This window comes from Chanodichthys erythropterus, chromosome 23 (genome assembly GCF_024489055.1).
Source record: "Chanodichthys erythropterus isolate Z2021 chromosome 23, ASM2448905v1, whole genome shotgun sequence".
In the NCBI taxonomy this organism is placed as follows: domain Eukaryota; kingdom Metazoa; phylum Chordata; class Actinopteri; order Cypriniformes; family Xenocyprididae; genus Chanodichthys; species Chanodichthys erythropterus.
In genome coordinates this window covers 30,798,916-30,819,443 of record NC_090243.1, presented here as the reverse complement: position 1 = coordinate 30,819,443, position 20,528 = coordinate 30,798,916, and the positions used below count along the sequence as shown (strand labels likewise).

The window sequence follows — 20,528 nt, the reverse complement described above, 5'->3', positions numbered from 1 at the left end:
TGAAAGACAGTGTCTCACTGATGCTTTCATCACTCTGCTTCAACACGTTTCCTCTTTCCCGCTCTCTGAATGATCCATGCTGTGTGTGAGAGAGCTAGCGCATGGGACTGGTTACAAAAGGGTGTCCTCAGTGTTTTACAAGTAATAAAATTGATTATTTTCAGTAACAAACACTTCAGGAATTTTAAGGGGTAAATTTACAATACAGAATATATATTAATATGTTCTGAAACTAAAATGTAATTTAAAAAAAAATAAAGTAAAAGAACAATAACAACTGCACAACATTTTGAATAACTTCACAAATGATAACAAGTACTTCTTATAGACATTTGTGACCCTGGACCACAAAACCAGTCATAAGGCTAATTTTTTTTAAACTGAGATTTATACATCATCTGAAAGCTGAATAAATAAGCTTTCCATTGATGTATGGTTTGTTAGGATAGGACAATTTGGTCGAGATACAACTATTTGAAAATCTGGAATCTGAGGATGCAAAAAAAATTGAGAAAATCGCCTTTAAAATTGTCCAAATGAAGTCCTTAGCAATGCATATCCACTCAAAAAAAAGATTTTTTGATATATTTACAGTAGGAAATTTACAAAATATCTTCATGGAATGTGATTTTTGGCATAAAATAATATATATATATATATAATTTTGACGTTGATGTATCGTTGGCTATTGCTACAAATATACCTGTGCTACTTATGACTTTTTTTGTGGTCCAGGGTCACATTTGGTCTAGGAGAAAAGACTATCGCAACTTTAATTTCATGCAGACTTTAATTATACTTAGTCAACTTAAGTCAGCATAAAACTGCAGAAAAAAAAGAAATCAGGCCCTTTGCTTTTGCACAGTACTAAAACATCACAAAAATATAGTCAATTCAGTCTGTAATGAGTAAAATTACACAAAACATTCTCTGTCTGTCAATTTAAGCCTCTTTGATGCTGAATAAAGTGGTTCTCCCTAGTGTTTCCTGATTGAAAACAACCCATTTCTGGCCTAATTATTTTTTTTTTGTTAGCAGAAGAAGTGCTAAAGCTTAATGTAAATTATGTGGTATTCGCTCAGTTCACAGAGACTTCTATTTAATGCGCCCCGCTGGTTAATGAGAGGATGTACAGGGCCTCGGTTTGATGAGACACTTGTCTCATAATTGGTGGGGATGTATTATGTGAAGGGGAAAATAAACAGTTTAGGAGAAAAATAATTAAATAAACAAAAATACATTTGAATCTACTATCAAGATCATAGAATTACATTAAAGGGGTAGTTCATCCAAAATAAAAAAATCTGCCATCATTTACTCACCCTCATGTCGTAAGTAAGACATGTGAGACTTTTGTTCATATTCGGAACACAAACAAAGATATTTTTAATTAAATCTGAGAGGTTTCTGTCCGTCCACTGACAGCTATGCAACTACCACTTTGATGCTTCAAAAAGTTCATAAGGAGATCATAAAACTAATCCATATGAATTGAGTGGTTTAGTCCAAATTTTCTGAATAGACACGATCGCTTTATTCTTTGTACAGATCTAATTTAGGCTTTTATTCACATATAAACATTCATCAACGCACACATCAGTTATGGTAAACGGAAGCTCAAGCATGTTCGCTTTATGAGGTTCATTCTCGTGTGTTACGCAGCACATTTGAGCTTCCGCAAGAGGTTTGTTCTCACGCGTCAAGCAGGTTCGGTTGAGCTTGTGTTTATGGTCATTGATCAATGTTTATATAAAATCCTAAATTCAATCTGTTCATCATGTAAAGCGATCGAGTCTATTAAACTGCTCAATTCATATGGATTAGTTTTACCATCTCTTTATTAACTTTTTAAGTGTCAAGTGCGTATAGTTGTCAATGGAGGGACAGAAATCACTCAGATTTCATTAAAAATGTCTTTATTTGTGTTCCAAAGATGAATGAAAATCTTATGGGTTTGGGAAAATATGTAGTAATATAGTACATGATGACAGAATTTTTATTTTTGGGTGAACTAACACTTTAAGGTCCTGTTTACACCTGGTATTAAGATGTATTTTGATCAATTGGATCACAAGTAGACACATTCCCGTTTAACCAGGGGCCGTATTCACAAAACATCTTAAGGCTAAAAGTAGCTCCTTACTTGCCGATTTAGGAGAAACTTTTAAAAATGTCTGTGTCAGTCCTAAATTTTTGCTCTAAGAGTATTTCACAAAGCATTTTAGTGCTAAAACTAGCTCCTAAGTCTGTGAAAAGTTAGGAGTAGTCAAGAGGACTCCTAAGTCAAGATTAAATCACAAACAATCCTAAAATGGTTGTTGCCAGTTTTGTGCCAAATTCTGACCCCGTCAGATTATTCCCCATCCAAGTCCCCAGTATAGGCATGTTTAGGATTAGGTGTGGGGGTGGGGTTAGGATTAGGCATTCAGGTCGCGGCTTCAACGAGGGGGGTAATCATTTGGAGGGGAGTCGAAATTAGGCACAACACCGGCAATCCGCCTCAGCAATCTGCCCAGAGACACTGTACAACATTGAGGCAATAGAGTGCTGAGCCTTTTCTTCATAAATACAATAAATATTTTCATTTATCAATTTTAATCTGCGATGACATAACATAAAGGTTCATTTATGTACAGGCAAAATGTATTGAATGATGGAGAATAAAACACTGCAGTCAAGTTGAAAATAATATATTGTCTGCGCTGATAGCCATGTGGGCAGCTCAGGTGACCCGAGTTCAGTTCCGGCTCGAGGACCTTTCCCGATCCCATCCTCCCTTTCTTGCCCCCACTTCGCTTCCTGTCTACTCACTGTCCTATCATAAAAAGGCAAAACTAAATCTTTGAAAATAAATAATTAAATAAAAATGAAAATAATATCTTATTACCTGTGGTAGTTGTTTTCACAAATTCACACTTACAAATGATTGAGTAAAATAAGCTTATTTGGAGTGCTATCCGAGGGGATCAAGGGCCCTTGTATCCTGGGAATAGGAACCAGCTGAAAGTGAGGAGTTGGGGTGGCGGAGGGATGTAGAAAACTGTCGAGGTAACTAGGTGAGTCGGCTGTGTATATATGCCTCCTCTCGAGCTGATTAGATAGACCATTTGAACGTACCTCTCCCAAACTTTGTTTATAAAACATAATTTGTCACTTGAATTCTGCAGTCTCTCGAAATGAAGACATGTAAGAGGCTGACAATTAGCTGAACATATACATGTTTAATTAGTGACACATAGCCTATTTTAAAACCTTTATTTGAATGTGGCAACATTTTTATTTTCAAATCTTAATTTGAATATGCCAACATGATACCTCATTCTACAATATTTCTATGATTAAAACACTGACAGAGACCCCTCCCCTATCAGCCAATCACTGAGCATATTCATAGACATAATACATTATGCTGTGTGTGTATGTTAGAAATCATAAATGGTGTGAAAACATTGTGCTTGGCACGTTCTCCATCGTCAAACCGAATTCAGGTCGTCAACAAACACAATTTAAATCCCGTCAGGCAAGCTCACGAGAGTAGGAGGTCTTTTGTGTCTGTTTGAATGCATTCGACCACATGAGCGTCTACACTACGAAAGCAATCCGATGTGTTTTTGACTTCCTCTGGAAGTGGTAGAAAGTGGACAAACTCAAAACATTTTAGACCCCGTTTACACCTGTACACAGTCGTCCACTTGTAATCCAATCAAAAACGCATCTTTGGTGTAAACAAGGCCTTTGATAGACATGTTGCTATGCAGCACTTTGTACCTAAAATGGGTTGCTAGCATGGTTTATGAATCGTTGCTTGGCAGCTGCATGATTTGAGATATCATTCATAGAAATAGTCCACAAAGTTTAATGCAGGGGTAGGCAAGTTCGGTCCTAGAGAGCCACTGTCCTGCAGAGTTTAGCTCCAACCCTAAAAAAACCCCTCACCTTCCTATAGCCTTAGTAATCCTGAAGAGCTTGATTAGCTTGATCAGGTGTGTTTGATTAAGGTTGGAGCTAAACTATGCAGGACAGCGGCTCTCTAGGACCGAACCTGCCTACCCTTGGTTTAATGTTTAAATCACCATGAAATCAAAATTGACAATTCTTCCTTTTAATTGAATATTGCAGCATTTATTACAAATTATTTATCCGTGCACATCATTTTTTTCTTCTTCTTTGCATTCAAGTGTCCTCATAGTCTTTAATCAAATAAATTCCCTTCCCCCTTAATTGCAGCTCTTCTTTTTTCTGATGACGTGTTTACTGGCACGAGGGCAGGACAATAACGTCCAACTACCTGTCACTAACATAAGATCACAGCAATAGCAAACCACAAAGATTCAACGATTCAATCAATTCCTGATGAATTCTTTGTTTTTAACGCCATGTTAGCATCAGGGCTATTTACATGGCAAACACAAGGTCACTATCACAATCCCAATTCCTGATCAACAAAATCAAGTCACACCATACATCTTTTCTTGTTCAAGAAGTCGTTTCACTTTGTCCAAGAAGCTGTCAATAGGGAAGAAAAGACTATTGCAATTTCATTTTTATGCTGACTTTAAGAATTAGGGGTTTGTTCAAATCCATAACACTAAGTATCCGCACACTAATGCATCTAATGCACACACTTACGATTAGTACACTAGTGATGATTTACTTAGCAAACACTTGCAAATTTAAACTGATGTAATAAATAGAATAAAATTCCGTAGTCAATGACAAAAATGTACATTTATTTTTTTCCAAGAAAGGTACAGTAATGTCTTCATTAGCCATTAATCTAACAATTAAACCATAAATCAAAGTAGCCTTCTGCATTAACATAGTAAGGAAATTGAAAAAGTATTGCACTGATCATTAAACACACTGACAGACAATAAGTGGACATTTTTAGGACAATTTTCTTTCGCCAAGTAGCCCTCATAATTGTGACAACCCAAAAGTTCAAGTGTCCTGTGCTGAGACTTTCAGTACATGCTCACTTGTCACATATAAATTTAATACAGTCTTCCATGACATGAAACGAGCATCTTTTGACACCTTTGGTCATTATGCTGGTACATGCTGTGGAGAAAACCTGTTTGTGGTCCTTTGACACATGACTTTTAGTGAACAGCATCCTGTGAGTTACTATTCTCTGCCATGCTCTGCACAGGTAGGGCTTGTCAAAGTCTGTAGCGCTTTCAGCTGACCTCCACCTGCGAGATGATGATGATGAGCCGGGCACATCTGACACCCCTGGATCAGATCCATAGTTCCTCATGATGGCATGAGTGGTGGCGAAAATCACGATGCCATAGTTTCTACGGAGTCTATCCAGCAACTCGGCACACTTTCGTAGGTTAGCCTCCTGACAGACAGTGCTCTCGCCACCGTTGAATCTGTCCACCCAGTAGAATGCAGAGATGCTGTCAATGACCATCAAGCCGAGAGAGGGCTGGCTGGAGAAAGTGTTTTCAAGGTAGTGTAGAGTTAGGAGTAGCTGTACTGTGCTGTTGCAGTGCACTACAGACAGTCTACGCAGACATGAATGTACCCTCTCCTCAGGTTCATTTTCAGAGCAGTCACCCTCCTTTAAGTCTTCAGCCAAACGTCCCTCCAGAGCGCTCACTAAGCGCAGCATGTCAAAGTGGTAGTCCGTGTCAATGAAGACCACCCCGACCTCCAGACCTCCATTCTGCATTGGCATGATGCAGCGGATGATCATGTGGTACAAGGTTTCTGTCTTACCTGTGCCCTCCATACCATGAAACTCCACGACATCCCCTATAAAAATGCAGAATTGAATTGAGATTTAAAGGGCACATGTTATACCTTATTTCTTTTAGTGTATAATATAGCTGTTTGTGCATGTAAATGATCTGCAAAGATACAAAGCACAGTCTTAAGAAAGGTAATCTCTTAAACAGAAAACACTTGCCTGAAAACACCTAGTTTGCAGTCCTGCTATTATTTCCATGAATACATCACCTTGTTACATATTTGCATAATGAGAACAGTTGGATAAGTGATTTCGTTATGTCAAGAAGATGCTGTTTTTTCACTGCAAGGGCAGTGATTTCCGAAACGGACACCATAGTTACATAGATGTCACACTGTTTACAGCCACACATGAAGCCTCAGAAGCCTTATTTGACTGGGCTTTTTGGAAATGTCAAGAGACAGGAGCAAAAACAGAACATTTCAGAGGATGAAAAGAGGTGCTGTAGCAATGTACAATATGAAAAAAAAAAAAAATGTTCCCTCATCCTGAAGTAATTTGGGTTCCCTTTCAAACTGGAACTTCGACACCGTTTCTTGGTATTGACCATAGACTGTAAAAGATAAAAGATAGACGATTGTCCATCCATTGTATTGAACTGAATGTTACGTAAAAACATCAGTTTGGAGCCTGGGCATGCAAAGAAGGAATCGTCAGTGGAGCCGGGAGGCGGAGTCGCGGTCTCAAACTTCCACCCAGATGTCTGCATCATCAAGATCAGGTGACCTATTTATTATCTATTTTTAATTATATTTTTCTTTTCCTCCTTCCTTTTTTCATTTGGCTTTAACAATGGCTTAATTACATCTGGCAAATAGGAATTTACATTTATTTGAATGTTTATTAATGTACATTATTCATTTAAAAAAAAAATTGTAATAACTACAATTGGTCAAAACAACATATCATAATTGATGTATTTTAAATATATAAATTATAGCCTACACAATTTAAAATTATACCTGTAAAATAATATTCTGTTTCTAGAGCAATAATATTTTTGAAACAGCAAATTCAGTAGAAACTCAATATGACACTAGAAACAACTCTAAAATGTCAGAAATGGTTCTGCCATTTTAAATCAAGTTGAACTAACGTTACTGGTGATCGATTGCTGTAGACAGTGCTCTAAAATTAATTAGAGTAGGCCATCATTAGTTTTGTCCTGCTAATTATTATTTTATACCCATAAAAATAATTAATAACTGCCAGATAACGATCACCTGCTTTTTCCCGTCATGGCTAACATTAGGCGTGTTATCTTAGCTAATAACAATTATTAATTATCTAATAAAGCTCACTTTTAACATTACTGAAAAAAGCTCAGCAATCCATCAGATTCTGTAGGCCGGTTAGTACAGTTTACTGCTGAACAACGCATTTTGTCGGTGTGAAATCACAGAAATGGAAAATGAACAGTTAGTTATATATCTTCAATCTCCCCTTGAATCTCCGACAGTCCTCAGAAGCCGTCAGTCACAACTGTCAATCATAACGACATGCCGCGTTTCTATAACATCATATTGCTAGCTAAAATCAAACTTATCACAAAAACGAACAATTGAACATATATCAGTCTGATAACAACTACCAAAACCATATTTCGGAAAAATTTATTGGAAGTGTAATTTATTTTTTAATGTTGACTCAAGTGCCATTCGTTTACATAGAGAGGGCAGGCTTATGACCCTGCAGCCACCAGGGGGCAATCAAAGAGCCCGCAGCTTCACTTTTCAGGACGTATGAGGCACACCCGGTATAGATGTTATGAGTAGTCTCAGCCTTGAAAAGGGTCTGGCTGCAGACCATGGGTGAGTGAAGCTCCACTCTCGAGGAAATACGTCACCTCCACTTGTGTTTTACTAACGTCTACACCTACCCCAACACTAAACCTACCATTACAATAATGCAAATACAGTAATTAAATAACGCAATATCGATTTGTGTTTTATTAACGTCTACACCTACCCCAACCCTAAACATACCCTTACAATAATGCAAATATAGTAATTAAATGATGCAATATTGATGTGCACATGCCCAGAGGGCATAGCTGTAGCTATCTCCACTAGTGGAGGTGACGTATTTCCGCCCTTGAGTGGAGCTCCACTCGCCCCCTCAGGCTGCCAGCCCCTATTGCAGCCTTAGATGTCATGCCCACGGACCGTCCTCTTGGCTGGTCCTTGGCCAATGAAAGCTGCAATGGAGTCCAGACCATCTGCCATCAGTCTGAAGGTCTGGCTACGCGAGACTACGCTATGAGTAACGGCAGCAGCATAACCAGTGTCTGAGGCACATGTAAACAAACGTCAATAATCATTTGCAGACAGCAGCCCATGATGTCACACACAAAGCGCCCATGAGTATAAAAGGTGCCTGAGTTACACGTCATTATTTTTTGTCTTCAGAAGCCGCTTGTTTGTATGCACGTGTAAAAAAAAAAAGTCTTTTCAAAAGAGTCTTTCAAAGCAAATTTGACTATCCAGGGAGCTGGAAGAGCTCATTAAGTCTGTTCTTGCTTGATTTTCGAGGGATAAAAATTCTGTTTTTGCTTGATTCCATCTAGAGATAAGAATCTAACGTTTGCATGGAGTGTGTTCAGCTCTCAAGAGAGCTGAATGCATTCTTTGTGTTGTGCTTGCTGTGGGAAGCTCCACCCATGCTTGACTCTCTCTTGAGGTATGAGAGTCGAGCATCTGTACCTCGTGGTTCAGGATCATTGGGATTGTAGGCGGATCATAGGGAAGAGCCTGATGGGAGTTTTTCCCTTTTGGCCTTTTCCTGGTATGTTGATTTAATGACGGTTCAGAAAGCCGCTCTGTGGCCACTTCCAACCTGACTGATTTGCCTCCTCCATTGTCTCCGTTCCCCTCAGGAGATATATTCCTTTCTGGGGGGTTGAAGAGAGGTCTGTGAAGGCTGAAGGTTATCCTCTTAGGGTTGATGCAGGGTGAATGGAGTTATGTAGTATAGAGGTCTGCGCAGGGCTGTTTTTTTTTTCGTCCTGCTCCTGCAAAGGTTCCATTCTTCACCCACCCGCTCCTGCTTAAAATTAACTATGTGTTCACCCGCTATCCATTTAGAATAATGTCGACCATGCCGACCTGATGGATCCCTCACATTTAAATTTCCCCTAAAGAGAGAGTGATTGAGGATTAATGTTGGCTAGCCTAAACAAGACTTTTATTTGTTATTTGTCTTATGAACCTATCAACACAGTAAAAATGACACAGAGAAAAACAGGCTAAATTAAATAAAATATAGTATAATATATGAATAAACGAAAACTGCTGGCTTACTAGCTGTACTGCAAAATGAAATCTTTTTTTTTAACATCCAAGCAAGAACAGAATGTCTCTCCTCCAAAATCCGAACACAAAGGCTGAATGTTCTCTCTGAAGGTGCACTTATGGCCGGGATGCAAACATATCTTGCCAGGTTGCTCAGGGCAGGGAACTGGGAACTGTGTGAATGCCTCCACTGCACAAAGTTTTGCTCACTTCAAGTTCAAGCGCAGATGTGCTGTTGGGAAAGGATGCCGGGACGGCCGGGCTATTGTCAGACTGCCCGCTCCCGTCCAAAGTACACCAGAGTTACCGACCACTACCGTCTTTTATTCAGAGATTTAATCCCGTGCAGCAAGAAATCTGATCGGTTTTGTGGGAGAGCCATGGGAATGCAGACCTCTATTATGTAGGGCAGTATAGATTCCCTCAACTTCATTTACCTCTCTCCCAAACTACTGGGTTTTGAAGTAGGAATATATGCTCCCCTTTGGATGGTTGCTTTGATGGGTGCTCTACTATAGCCCTGGTTTGACAATGTTAATAAGTAGAGGAAGCTTGCCTGCGGGGTGTCCTTCCTTGTCATCTGTTGCAGACTACGGTCTAGTGCTAAAACAAAAAGATGAAATGCTAGCTATAGTGGGTCTTAGATAGAGTACCTTGAAACAAGACAGGGTACGAGTTGCTTACTCCCAGTTAAATTGGGGTCATTAAGTAGGGTCTAGTCTCCCCTGCAGATTCCTTGGGATTTAGAGCCTGGGTGATGAGAGTCATTGGGCAAACTGCACTATGTCCCGCTCTCGTTTGCCTCTCTTTCCTGAGTAAAGGGTAAGGATGTATTCTCCCACTTTAATGAGTGGCAAATCCGAAGGGATGCGCAAATTACTGAGGTTTTTAGCACCTTGCATGCTCCCTTTGATAGGCTGCTCAAGTACCCCTTAAGGTAGAGCAGGGTGAACAGAACAATGATGGGCAATTCACAAGAGTCCCTATGTTTTGTTTAACTCCCTCCCCGACTTCTGAAGAAGAAATGCATGCTCCCCTTTGGTAGGATGCATTTATAGTGATGATTAGTGTTACAAACTGATGAGTAGAGGTGGATCACAAATGGCGTCCCTCCTTATCATTGTAGCATTCTATAGTTTAGCAATTAACTAAAGTTAGTCCAGGAGAAATGCCTTTCCTCAGGTCATGGTATGAGCTATTCTGCCCTAGTCACTCTAGGGTTGTTAAAATGGAGTAGAAGCTCCCCTTCGGTAAGCTGCTTCCTAAGAGCCTTGTCAAATACTGGTGAGATATGTCTGACATAGCTGAGGCTATGTTGGGTATTTTCCCCTTAGAGCTCTGCTCTTTAGGCTGTATAAGGCTGAGGCCATTCGTCAGGCCTGTCTGCGTGTCTACTACAGACAAAAGAGTTGATGACGAGTAACTCAGGTGCCCTATTATACTCATGGGCACTCCACGTGTGACATTATGGACTGCCGTCTGTCAATGATTACTGCCGTTTGTTTACACATGCCTCAGACACTGGTCACGCTGATGGCGTTCCCCATAGCATCAATATACCTAGTGTGATTAATTTAAAATTCAAATTTAAAATATTCGTCAAATTTAAAATAAAAATCCACATTTAAATGCAAAAACAGTACATTCAAATTGTAGGTGTGCTTCAGGCAGCCTTATTAGTGGTACATGAGATGTGATGATAATGATGATGATTGTTGCATTTTAATGGCCATTTCACACCGCAAATGTGTGACCGGCGCATGAGCATCGCATATTTTTTCGGCATGCATGTTAATCAATGACTGCATTCACACTGGGAGCAGGAGCAGCATGTGAGCGTCAAGCAGGAGCGTTGCGTGAGCAGCAGTGAAGCGGGGGTTTCAGCGTCTATTTTTGTTGCGCTGTTTTGTGAAAGCACACTTTCATGGGACAAGATAAATATGTTTTCACACAAAAACTGCTCAAAATGCACAGAATAAGCATGTCTAGTGTGTTTTAGCAAGAAATGGAGTATGTGAGAAAAGAAAATTAAGAATCAAAAATATTTATAGAAGATAAACTTGTTTTTAATAATTCAGTTTGGGTGAAAGTATGGTGTATTATAAAAAAGAAGATATGATCTATAAACATTCTTTTAGTTATTACACAGACAGGTACTGTATATAGGCTGTAGCATTTCCCAAATCAAACCCGAGTTTGCGCTCTTTTTTTCTGCCAAATTTGCAGTCTTGTAAAAATGTGCACGCAGCAGATGATGCAAACACAAATCTTGCCTCTTTCGTGTGCAGCAATGGTTGACACAAGATGGACACAAGGGATGCTGTACAAACGCTTCTAGTGTGAATACTTGCGCATGTCTGCAGCGACGCTGTAGTTACACTGACGTGAAGCTGACGCGCCGCTCACACTCGAGGTGTGAAATGGCCATAATGTTTCGTTAGAATATCCAGTTGAACCCACTTCCAATGCATCTCATGTTTTTAAATACAAAAAAGTAGTCTGTGTGATTATTTGTATTAAAGGTTCCCTAGAATTAAAAATTGAATTTACCTTGGCATAGTTAAATAACAAGAGTTCAATACATGGAAATGAAATAGAGTGAGTCTCAAACACCACTGTTTCATCCTTCTTATATAAATCTCATTTGTTTAAAAGACCTCTGAAGAACAGGCGAATCTCAACAAAACACCGACTGTTACATAACAGTCGGATCATTAATATGTGCACCCCCAATATTTGCATATGCCAGCCCATGTTCAAGGCATTACACAAGGGCAGGACGTCTGGATGTGCACAGCTGAATCATCAGACTAGGTAAGCAAGCAAGGACAATATGATTACATGATATTTTTAGTGATATTTGTAAATGGTCTTTCTAAATGTTCCGTTAGCATGTTGCTAATGTACTGTTAAATGTGGTTAAAGTTACCATCGTTTCTTACTGTATTCATGGAGACAAGACTGTCGTTATTTTCATTTTTTTTAAACACTTGCAGACTGAAGAAACTTCAGACTAAAGAACTTCTGCACCATCAAACTAATTTAGAATCAAATGTAAACATCCAAATAAATACTGTACTTATGCGATTAGGCATGCATGACAAACACTTTGTAAATATCCATTTTGAGGGTTATATTAGATGTGTGAACTTTGTTTATGCTGTTTAAGGCTAGCACGAGAATTTAAAGGGGCCGCAGCCTGAATCGGCGCATATTTAATGATGCCCCAAAATAGGCAGTTAAAAAAAATGAATACAAAAAAATCTATGGGTTACACACATTCAGGGGACACCTTAGACTTATATTACATCTTTTGAAAACACATTCTACGGCACCTTTAATCTATGCAAAATTATAGTATGCCATTTTTTTTTTTAATAATTGTTTATCCAATTTCCGAAAATATATTTGATTAATAAATGTTAGTTTAAACGTCATGCACTTTCTTTCTTTTTTTTTTTTTTTAAAGACAGTCATGTCATGACAGATTATAAGTAATATTTAAAGTCCACGTGAACCGGAAGTTGCAAACGACTTTTCTCCAGTGCTGTGATGTATTTCTAAGTGAAATGGAATATTGAATAGAGGGCAGAGTTTTACTTTAGCGCTCCTCCTCTTCATCTCTCTCATAGTAGACTAACGGTTAGAGGGGAGTGGTTTAAGCAATTTCAACCCAAGCCGTCAAACTGATGTCATTAGAGAAGGGGCACCGTTGCAGAGGGGAGGAGCATTTTCAGATTGTGATTAAATATTACGAAGCCAAACAATTTTTTTGTGTGAATTGACTTGCACAGAAGAATTTAATTTAAATTAATTTCTAAATTAAGTTTAGAATTTAAATTAATTTCTCAACCATTTTGACAGCCCTAATACCAAGACACAGCGCCTTGTTCCCCTTCTCATGAAACCAGGTTTAGTCATAACCTGAGATGGTTTTTATGGGTTTTTTTTTTTTTTCACATTTTTAATGGTCTTAAAAGGGCAGTTGCTAACAAGTGGCTAAATTGGTCTACAGAGGTTGTTGGGAACATTAAACATCATCAAACGTCTCTGTTTTTTAAACAGAGACTGAAAGAGTTGTCGAAAGAAACACCGAAGAAAAGTCGTTTGCAACTTCCGGTTCACGGGGAATAGTGGTGATGTTAAAGTCATACGACCTTGGTGTAGTTCGTTAAAAGCCTATGTCCTGGAGATCCAGGTATTGCAGAGTTTTGCTCTAACCTTGATAAAAACTCACCTGCCAGTATCTTTCTAGTAACCCTTAGACCTTGATTAGCTTGTTCAGGTGTGTTTGATTAGGGTTGGATCTAAACTCTGCAGGACTGTGGCTCTCCAGGACCGACGTTCGCCACCCCTGGCAAACTTTTTATGTTCAACTTTTTACTTATGCCTTTTGTATTATTTAGGCTTCAGAATTCAAAAAATTTAATTAACTGAAAAGAGAATTTTGAAGCTGTCCCACAAAAATACATCATCACTGCAGCATTCTATTCAATTTTTGAATTTGAATTAAGATAGCAAATAGGATGAAGACTTTTATTGTGTTATTTTTATGTCACTAGTGGCACCAAATGGTACTGCAATCATATTTTTCAAAAAAGTTTCTGGAAAACTCCCCCATATACCATTGGATGGGCAAACAGTTGTGTTCAGTTTTTTATTTATATATATATTTTTTTTTTGTGATAATGATAATTAAATGATAAAAAAAGAGCAAAAAAAATCTCCCTCTTATGCTTATGAGTGGTTTATTTATAGTTGCTTCGACATAATAAGCTGGGAAAAGAGAAAATATATGTATAAAAACGCACTAAAATTTAATTATAAGACTGTTAAAAGTGTAGTTTTTAACATTTTTCAGTATGTATTACCCAGAAATATGTTCACGCATATGGAGTATTTCAGAAACATCAGATGATTTCAGTAATGTTTCAACTGCCACCTATAGAATTCTTTTTATACATCATATTATTATTACATTTGCTATCATTTTACAGATGATGTTCACTTCTATAAATGCTCTAAATGATCCGATATATTGATGTCAATATTTATTTATAAAGTTATGTGAAAACAATGCTGTGGATATTTTGATGGCTGTGGACAAATCTGTCTAATCACATTGAAAGAACAATTAATAACACAGATTTAAGAAATTAGTCACACCTAACATAAAAATTTGTAATCATAAATATATTTTCTCACTGAATCTACAAATGAATGTGGTAACAACAAAAAGACAGCATTTTAAACATTTGGTATATTAAGCTTATGAATGGCTTTTCAGTATACAGTATATTACCCTTAAATGTTATCATACACACAACATATGAGGCATTTCCAGAAACATTACATCAAAAATAAAAATAAAAAAAGTATTTATACCTCATATTTATAATTAATTTAGCTTTCATTTAATGGATCATGATGGAAGAACACATTTCTTCTCAGAATGCTCTAACCGATCTTAAGTTTTGATGTCAATATTTATTTTTGTAGTTATGTTATGCAAACAATGTGGTGGACATTTGATGGCTTAGTACAAATATGTCCAATATTATCATTTTAGACAAAAGTAGTGATATGATGATATAATTAATGTATCTTTTTTTTTTTTTTTCATTTAACAAGACGTTGGACTAAAACAATTCCATAACTTGTGTGTTATGGGTAATTCAATTCATATCACATTCAATACATGCAGGGTCAGTTTGATTTTACTGCACCTTGACCTGGACCGCCATCGACAGGAAATATATTGGGTTCAATGTCCCTCAATGACTGTCGCCCCTCAAGTCTGCTTACCAGCTAGAAAAACACAAACATTGGTGTTTACTGCAAGTAAAGCATAGCAAGTGGCTTGACAAAACTATCTATTGTACGACCTCATTCAAACATAATGCATGAACATGTCTGAACCTCGATTTGTACTTCCACATCAACAAAGATTTGATTAAAAACACTGTCATGGTCATTTGAATGAACCTATTGATGTTTCCATGGTTTCAGTCGGTTTTACACTCAAGCATACATTAAAATGTATCATTTAATTGTAAGTTTTCTGAAAGTTTTCATGTGAACTGATTTGTCAGATGTACCTGTGCTCCATTCTCAGCCATTCTAACTCGCGCTGTCATGTCTTTTCGCGCAATTATTTCAGGATTCCATTTCCTGATACATAAGCGTTCGACTACATTTCAAAACAAAAGTCCTTCAATTTCCAACAACCTAATATTGAAACCACAATAACAAATTTATTTGTATGTAACTTTTTATATTTGCTGTATTTTATAGAAAATGAGATTGGGAAGAATACTTGGGTGTGCACTGTTAGAACTGGTCTTTCACTTTTCTCCTTTCTTTCTTCATGTTAAATGCAATTATTTTACCTACTACCTCTCATAAAACAAGATTATGGTAGGAAAATATACTTCAATTACTTGTCATTACTTTAGACGTCAGATATATGTATTTATCATCTCAGAGTGTTGTTGTTTTGATGAAAACACCAAAATCTTCCATAATAGCAGACATAGAGAGCTGTGTGATGTTATAGTATTTACACAATATTATATGAAATTATTGTTTTTCTAACATATCGTTTTAGTATAGGCAATGATAGGCTACTTATGAAATATGTAGGCTATTTAATTAACTGAAATATCTGAAGTATGACATCGACATTTCATAAAAACATACATTTCTGACGATGCCTCCACACTGTGGGCATTCATATAAATAGAAACGTGAAAATGTGACACTTATTATTTACATATAAACATAATACATTTATATAAATTTAGAGCATCACTTACTACAGTGAAACCACAATGTGTATCCTATATAATATATCCTAATGTAAAAATTAGGACCGACTGCCATCTAGAGTTTACCTTTCAGAAATTTAAAATATTTTAGATACATAAGATCTCACCAGTCAGTTTAATTCAATTTCAAAGTGCTTTATTGGCATGATTTTTAACATACAATATTGGCAATACACACAATAGTGACATTAAAAAGTACTACGAATGTTAATAATGTTAATATAATAATATGCACAATAAAATTAAAAGGGTCATAATTCTCGAGTTTTCACTGATAAGATATGGCTATACCTCCGTGATTTTTACACGTTTATAGGCTACTAAACAATCAGTTCATGGGAGATAGAATTAATTCACCATAATAAACACACCAATTAATAGATCTACGTTTGCCATTAAAGCTGTATCGAAATAAACTGCACTCTTAAGTAAGAGCTTAAGAAGGTAAACAATGATAATGCGCCACGCGCTCTGCGGTCTGTTTACAGCTTACAGGTACTTTGCCAGCTAGTGAAATTACGGACCCTACTATGGCAAAAGATTTAGGTTATGAATATTAATTACGCCATTTTGACGTTCCTTAGTAACCTTCCAGTAGAGAACGTGTACTGGCGAAGGCTTGGCTCATGATACATATTAATAAACCAGCCTTTACCATAGTAGGATTCGTAATTTCGCTGTCAGCCCTGTGGATCATGATGAGGCAGCGCGAGTGGATTCAGCATGTTTCTATTTTTTGCCTTCCCTTTGACTCGGGAAGTAGTCGCGAAAAATAACTGTGCAAGCCAGAATCAAGGGACAATATACACCGCAGTAAAGGTAGCCTACACCTGACAGCACTGTAAACGACACATGGTTTCAATGTAGATGACGTCGTTTTTGTTGTGACATGCGGATGTGTTTGTGTGATTCTTCTATCTAGTGCTGATGATGGCAGTGCGGCCCCCTCCATGCGTGATTGATTGCGGGACAGGGTGAGTTTGTTTACTGTCACACACCGACAATGCTCCTCCAGTTTCATTTCTGCTGGACCTAAAAAATTAAGTCAAATATTGTATGTATTTGCTTTTGCAGACTATAGGCCTATATTAATTTAACTAAGTGCTTTGCCTTAGTATCATTACTTTGCATTTTATTACTCTCTGTGTGATATGTAACACATATTATTATATGATTGCAATGTTTTGTTTGGTTTTTAAGGTAGAAAACATACCAAATTCTAATCCCTAAACTTCTTTAAAATGCTTCTGGAGGGTTGTAATCGGTTATGATTTGGATCAGGAGGATCAGTTCACAAATTTGGATGAGGGATATGTGAAATGGGATATACATTTTTATATCTGGTCTGAGCTGTCTGATGAATTCAGACTTTAAGCAATAGTAAAAACTAATGTGGGAGTAAGAGTATTTTGATGTAAACATCTAATATTTTGCATCTAAAAAATAAAGAGGCTCTGAGTATAGGAAGCAATATTCCTGATATGGTTTTCGGTATGATCTATGTTTTCATATATAATATGTTGGTCTTGATTTAATTGGGTGCCATGTCAAGACATTAATCAGGTGCATTATAGCTATATAATAAACTTCCACAGCTGCTGTTTGATAAATGGACAGACAGTGTACTCATTGGAAATACTGATTGAAAAATGATAAACAAAATAGACCGTACAGGTTCATTCATCTCATTCAGGATGATCATTTACTGTTCTTCTTCTTCAGGTACACCAAGATTGGTTATGCAGGAAACACGGAGCCCCAGTTCATCATGCCATCCTGTGAGCTGCCTGCCAGTTTAAGTTGTTAAACGCGCAGCGGGGCAGATCAGAGAAGACTAATACTGCATGTCCAGCACTCAAATCCAGGATATAATATTTGGCTCACGAATTTAATTAAAAACTGCCTTAGGGAACCACTATTTTAAGCTATTATAAAACTCTCAATTCACTACTGCCGTAACCTCAATGTACCGTAGGCTCTGAGCCTGTTAACAGCACACATCCTTTCATAACACTTATTGATTGCGTTGCTTTTGTCAAAGGATACTGTCAAATAGCAAATTATTTTATATGATTGTGCTTTGTGACTTCACAGCGCTACAGTAAGCTGATTGTAGTGTTGTCACTGCAGGTATTGCGATCAGAGAGTCAGCCGGTGTTGGAGATCAGGCACAGAGACGTCTCATGAAAGGAGTGGATGACCTCGATTTCTTCATCGGAGATGAAGCCATTGATAAACCAAATTATGCAACCAAGGTGATCAGTTGTGATATGTACCAGTTTGTTAATTTATGGAACCCGTTGGTGGCCGTTGAAGTCCACTATACGGAGAAAAATCCTGAAATGTTTTGCTCAAAAACCTTAATTTCTTTTCAGCTGAAGAAAGAAAGACATAAACATCTTGGATGACAGGGGGGTGAGTAAATAATCAGGACATTTTAATTTTGAAGTGAACTAAACCTTTAAGCCTCAAAAATATGCTTATAAACTCCCTGAGGTAGATTGTACAGTTCTACACAGCAAAATCCCCAGAGTTAAACCAACTCTGCTCAGAGAACATATGGTCCCTCTCTACATAGAGTTAAAATAACATTGAAGCAGAGTTAAAGTTAATGAGATAATATGCTATTTGTGGAGTTGTTTAATCAGATCTTGAGAGATTTAATGTATTTTATCTTCAGTTTATTCAATCTAAGACTGTGGCTGGAAGTCATTTGCAATTATTGTGTTTCTCTTCAGTGATTCTGCTTGTTAACAGGAGGTGTTCATCACTAATGCTCAATCATAACTTAATTAATCACTTAATTATCTAATTAACTCTGCTTCAGTGTTGCTTTAACACTATATAGAGAGGGACCATATGTACTCGGAGCAGAGTTGATTTAACTCTGGGGATTTTGCTGTGTAGAACTGTACAATCTACCTCAGGAAGTTTATAAGCATATTTTTTTTAGAATTAAAATGTCCTGATTATTTACTCACCCCCATGTCATCCAAGATGTTTATGTCTTTCTTTCTTCAGCTGAAAAGAAATTAAGGTTTTTGAGCAAAACATTTCAGGATTTTTCTCCATATAGTGGACTTCAACGGCCACCAAGGGGTTGAAGGTCCAAATTGGAGTTTCAATGCAGCTTCAAAGGGCTCTATACGATCCCAGACGAGGAATAAGGGTCTTATCTAGTGAAACAATCTGTCATTTTCAAAAAAAAAAAAAAAATCACGCGTGACCTTTCCAACATGATTACGTAATGCGTGGCACATCGATGAGCAACATGAGCATGTGTGGGTAAAAAGTATATACATTTTTTATTTTTAAAAAAAAATGACCAATAGTTTCGCTAGATAAGACCCTTATTCCTCGGCTGGGATCGTGTAGAGCACTTTGAAACTTAAACCAGTTGTACCCCACTGAAGTCCACTGTATGGAGAAAAATCCTGGAATGTTTTCCTCAAAAACCTTAATTTCTTTTCAACTGAAGAAATAAGGTCAAACATATTGGATGACATGGGAGTGAGTAAATTATCAGGAAATTTTAATCTGAAGTGAACTCATCCTTAAAGAGGTGGTCACTTTTCAGCAAAATTTCGAAATCAAAAAAGGTCCATTGTAAATAGCGATGAGATGTGTGAAGCACAGCTTACACAGAAGTTACTTTCAAAACAAGCAGCTTTCTATTGGTCAATGTGGTGAAATCTCGTGACCAACTTAAGTCTTGAACATGAGTGGGGCGTGTATTAAATCTGCGTGGGGAACTTTTTCACTCTCACATGAAACTTAATTTCTATTGTTGCTATTGAAATGACTGGATTTCCCAAGCAACAGTAAATGTAACCTTTAAGTCAGGACGTATGCAAACACAGATGTAAATGATAATGTCTACCTATTACCAGGGCTTGACATCAACTTTTTTGCTTACCAGCTACTGTGGCTAGTGGTTTTCCAAAGTTACTAGTCACATAACATTTTCACTGGCCACAATTTTGACATCGATACCATGGGGAAAAACTGTCATGTAGATATTTTTAATATTTTCTCATAATTTGGCAGAGGGTGTATTAGGCTGCTGTCACTTTAAGACCAGACCTACTTATCCATTATACTGTTACACATGCGTTTTCTTTCTCAACTGTTTACATTCACTTAAAACATAATTGACCGTGTTTACATGAATACTCACCAAGCATTTTGACATTATTTTGTGTGTATTTGACTGTTTAAGCTCAAGCAAAAAGAACTCAATTTAGTACTGAGAAGCAGCTTTATGTGCACGCACTTTGGGTGTGAGGCTGTGAGCATAAAATCTGTAGGAATGAGTAAAATTATGCGCAATACCTGCAATCCCACACCGAAATTCAAGCCCTGTAACAACAACAATTTTCATCCGTAGCAAAACAAGGAGTGAGTGAGGGGAGGGGGGTTTGCGTGTCAACTTGCTGTAGATATTTCAGTATCAATATGTATCGCATGTATTGCACTCAGTTAATCAAAGATTACATGTATATTATCTATAAAATTAAGTTAGGAGTAACTGCGTTACACGCCACTGCTGAAATCAACCTGCATTTGGTGGGTGTCAAGCCCTGCTTATACTATAAGACCCCATCAAATCACAGTATTATTACTTTTAGTCCATGTGTCCATCTTGAGGCCATC

General features: G+C 37.4%; 2 protein-coding genes across 10 annotated transcripts in view; one reads left to right on the top strand and one right to left on the bottom strand.

The window, feature by feature from the left end:
- Positions 1–4,777: 4,777 nt before the first annotated feature.
- xrcc2 (X-ray repair complementing defective repair in Chinese hamster cells 2) overlaps positions 4,778–20,528 on the bottom strand; it is a 43,418-nt gene continuing 27,667 nt past the window's right edge. Inside the window, exons 1-3 of one of the 2 annotated variants that reach the window (XM_067377783.1) lie at positions 15,147–15,185; positions 14,775–14,856; positions 4,778–5,763 (exon numbers count right to left, since the gene is read on the bottom strand). In XM_067377783.1, coding sequence (XP_067233884.1) covers positions 4,976–5,763; positions 14,775–14,856; positions 15,147–15,185 — 909 coding nt within the window. In that variant the 3' untranslated portion in view covers positions 4,778–4,975. Of the gene's footprint in view, positions 5,764–14,774; positions 14,857–15,146; positions 15,186–20,528 lie in introns of those variants that run through there. The other variant, XM_067377784.1, reaches the window with a different exon arrangement.
- The window catches only part of actr3b (actin related protein 3B), a 30,691-nt gene continuing 26,728 nt past the window's right edge, over positions 16,566–20,528 (top strand). For 7 of the 8 annotated variants that reach the window (XR_010893767.1, XR_010893766.1, XR_010893768.1 and 4 more), the window contains exons 1-4: positions 16,566–16,694; positions 16,798–16,849; positions 17,598–17,653; positions 18,006–18,130. Coding sequence is in view for 4 of the 8 variants with exons in the window: in XM_067377779.1 (XP_067233880.1) it covers positions 16,803–16,849; positions 17,598–17,653; positions 18,006–18,130 (228 nt within the window). In the remaining 4 variants the exon portion in view is untranslated. Of the gene's footprint in view, positions 16,695–16,797; positions 16,850–17,597; positions 17,654–18,005; positions 18,131–18,250; positions 18,291–20,528 lie in introns of those variants that run through there. The other variant, XM_067377781.1, reaches the window with a different exon arrangement.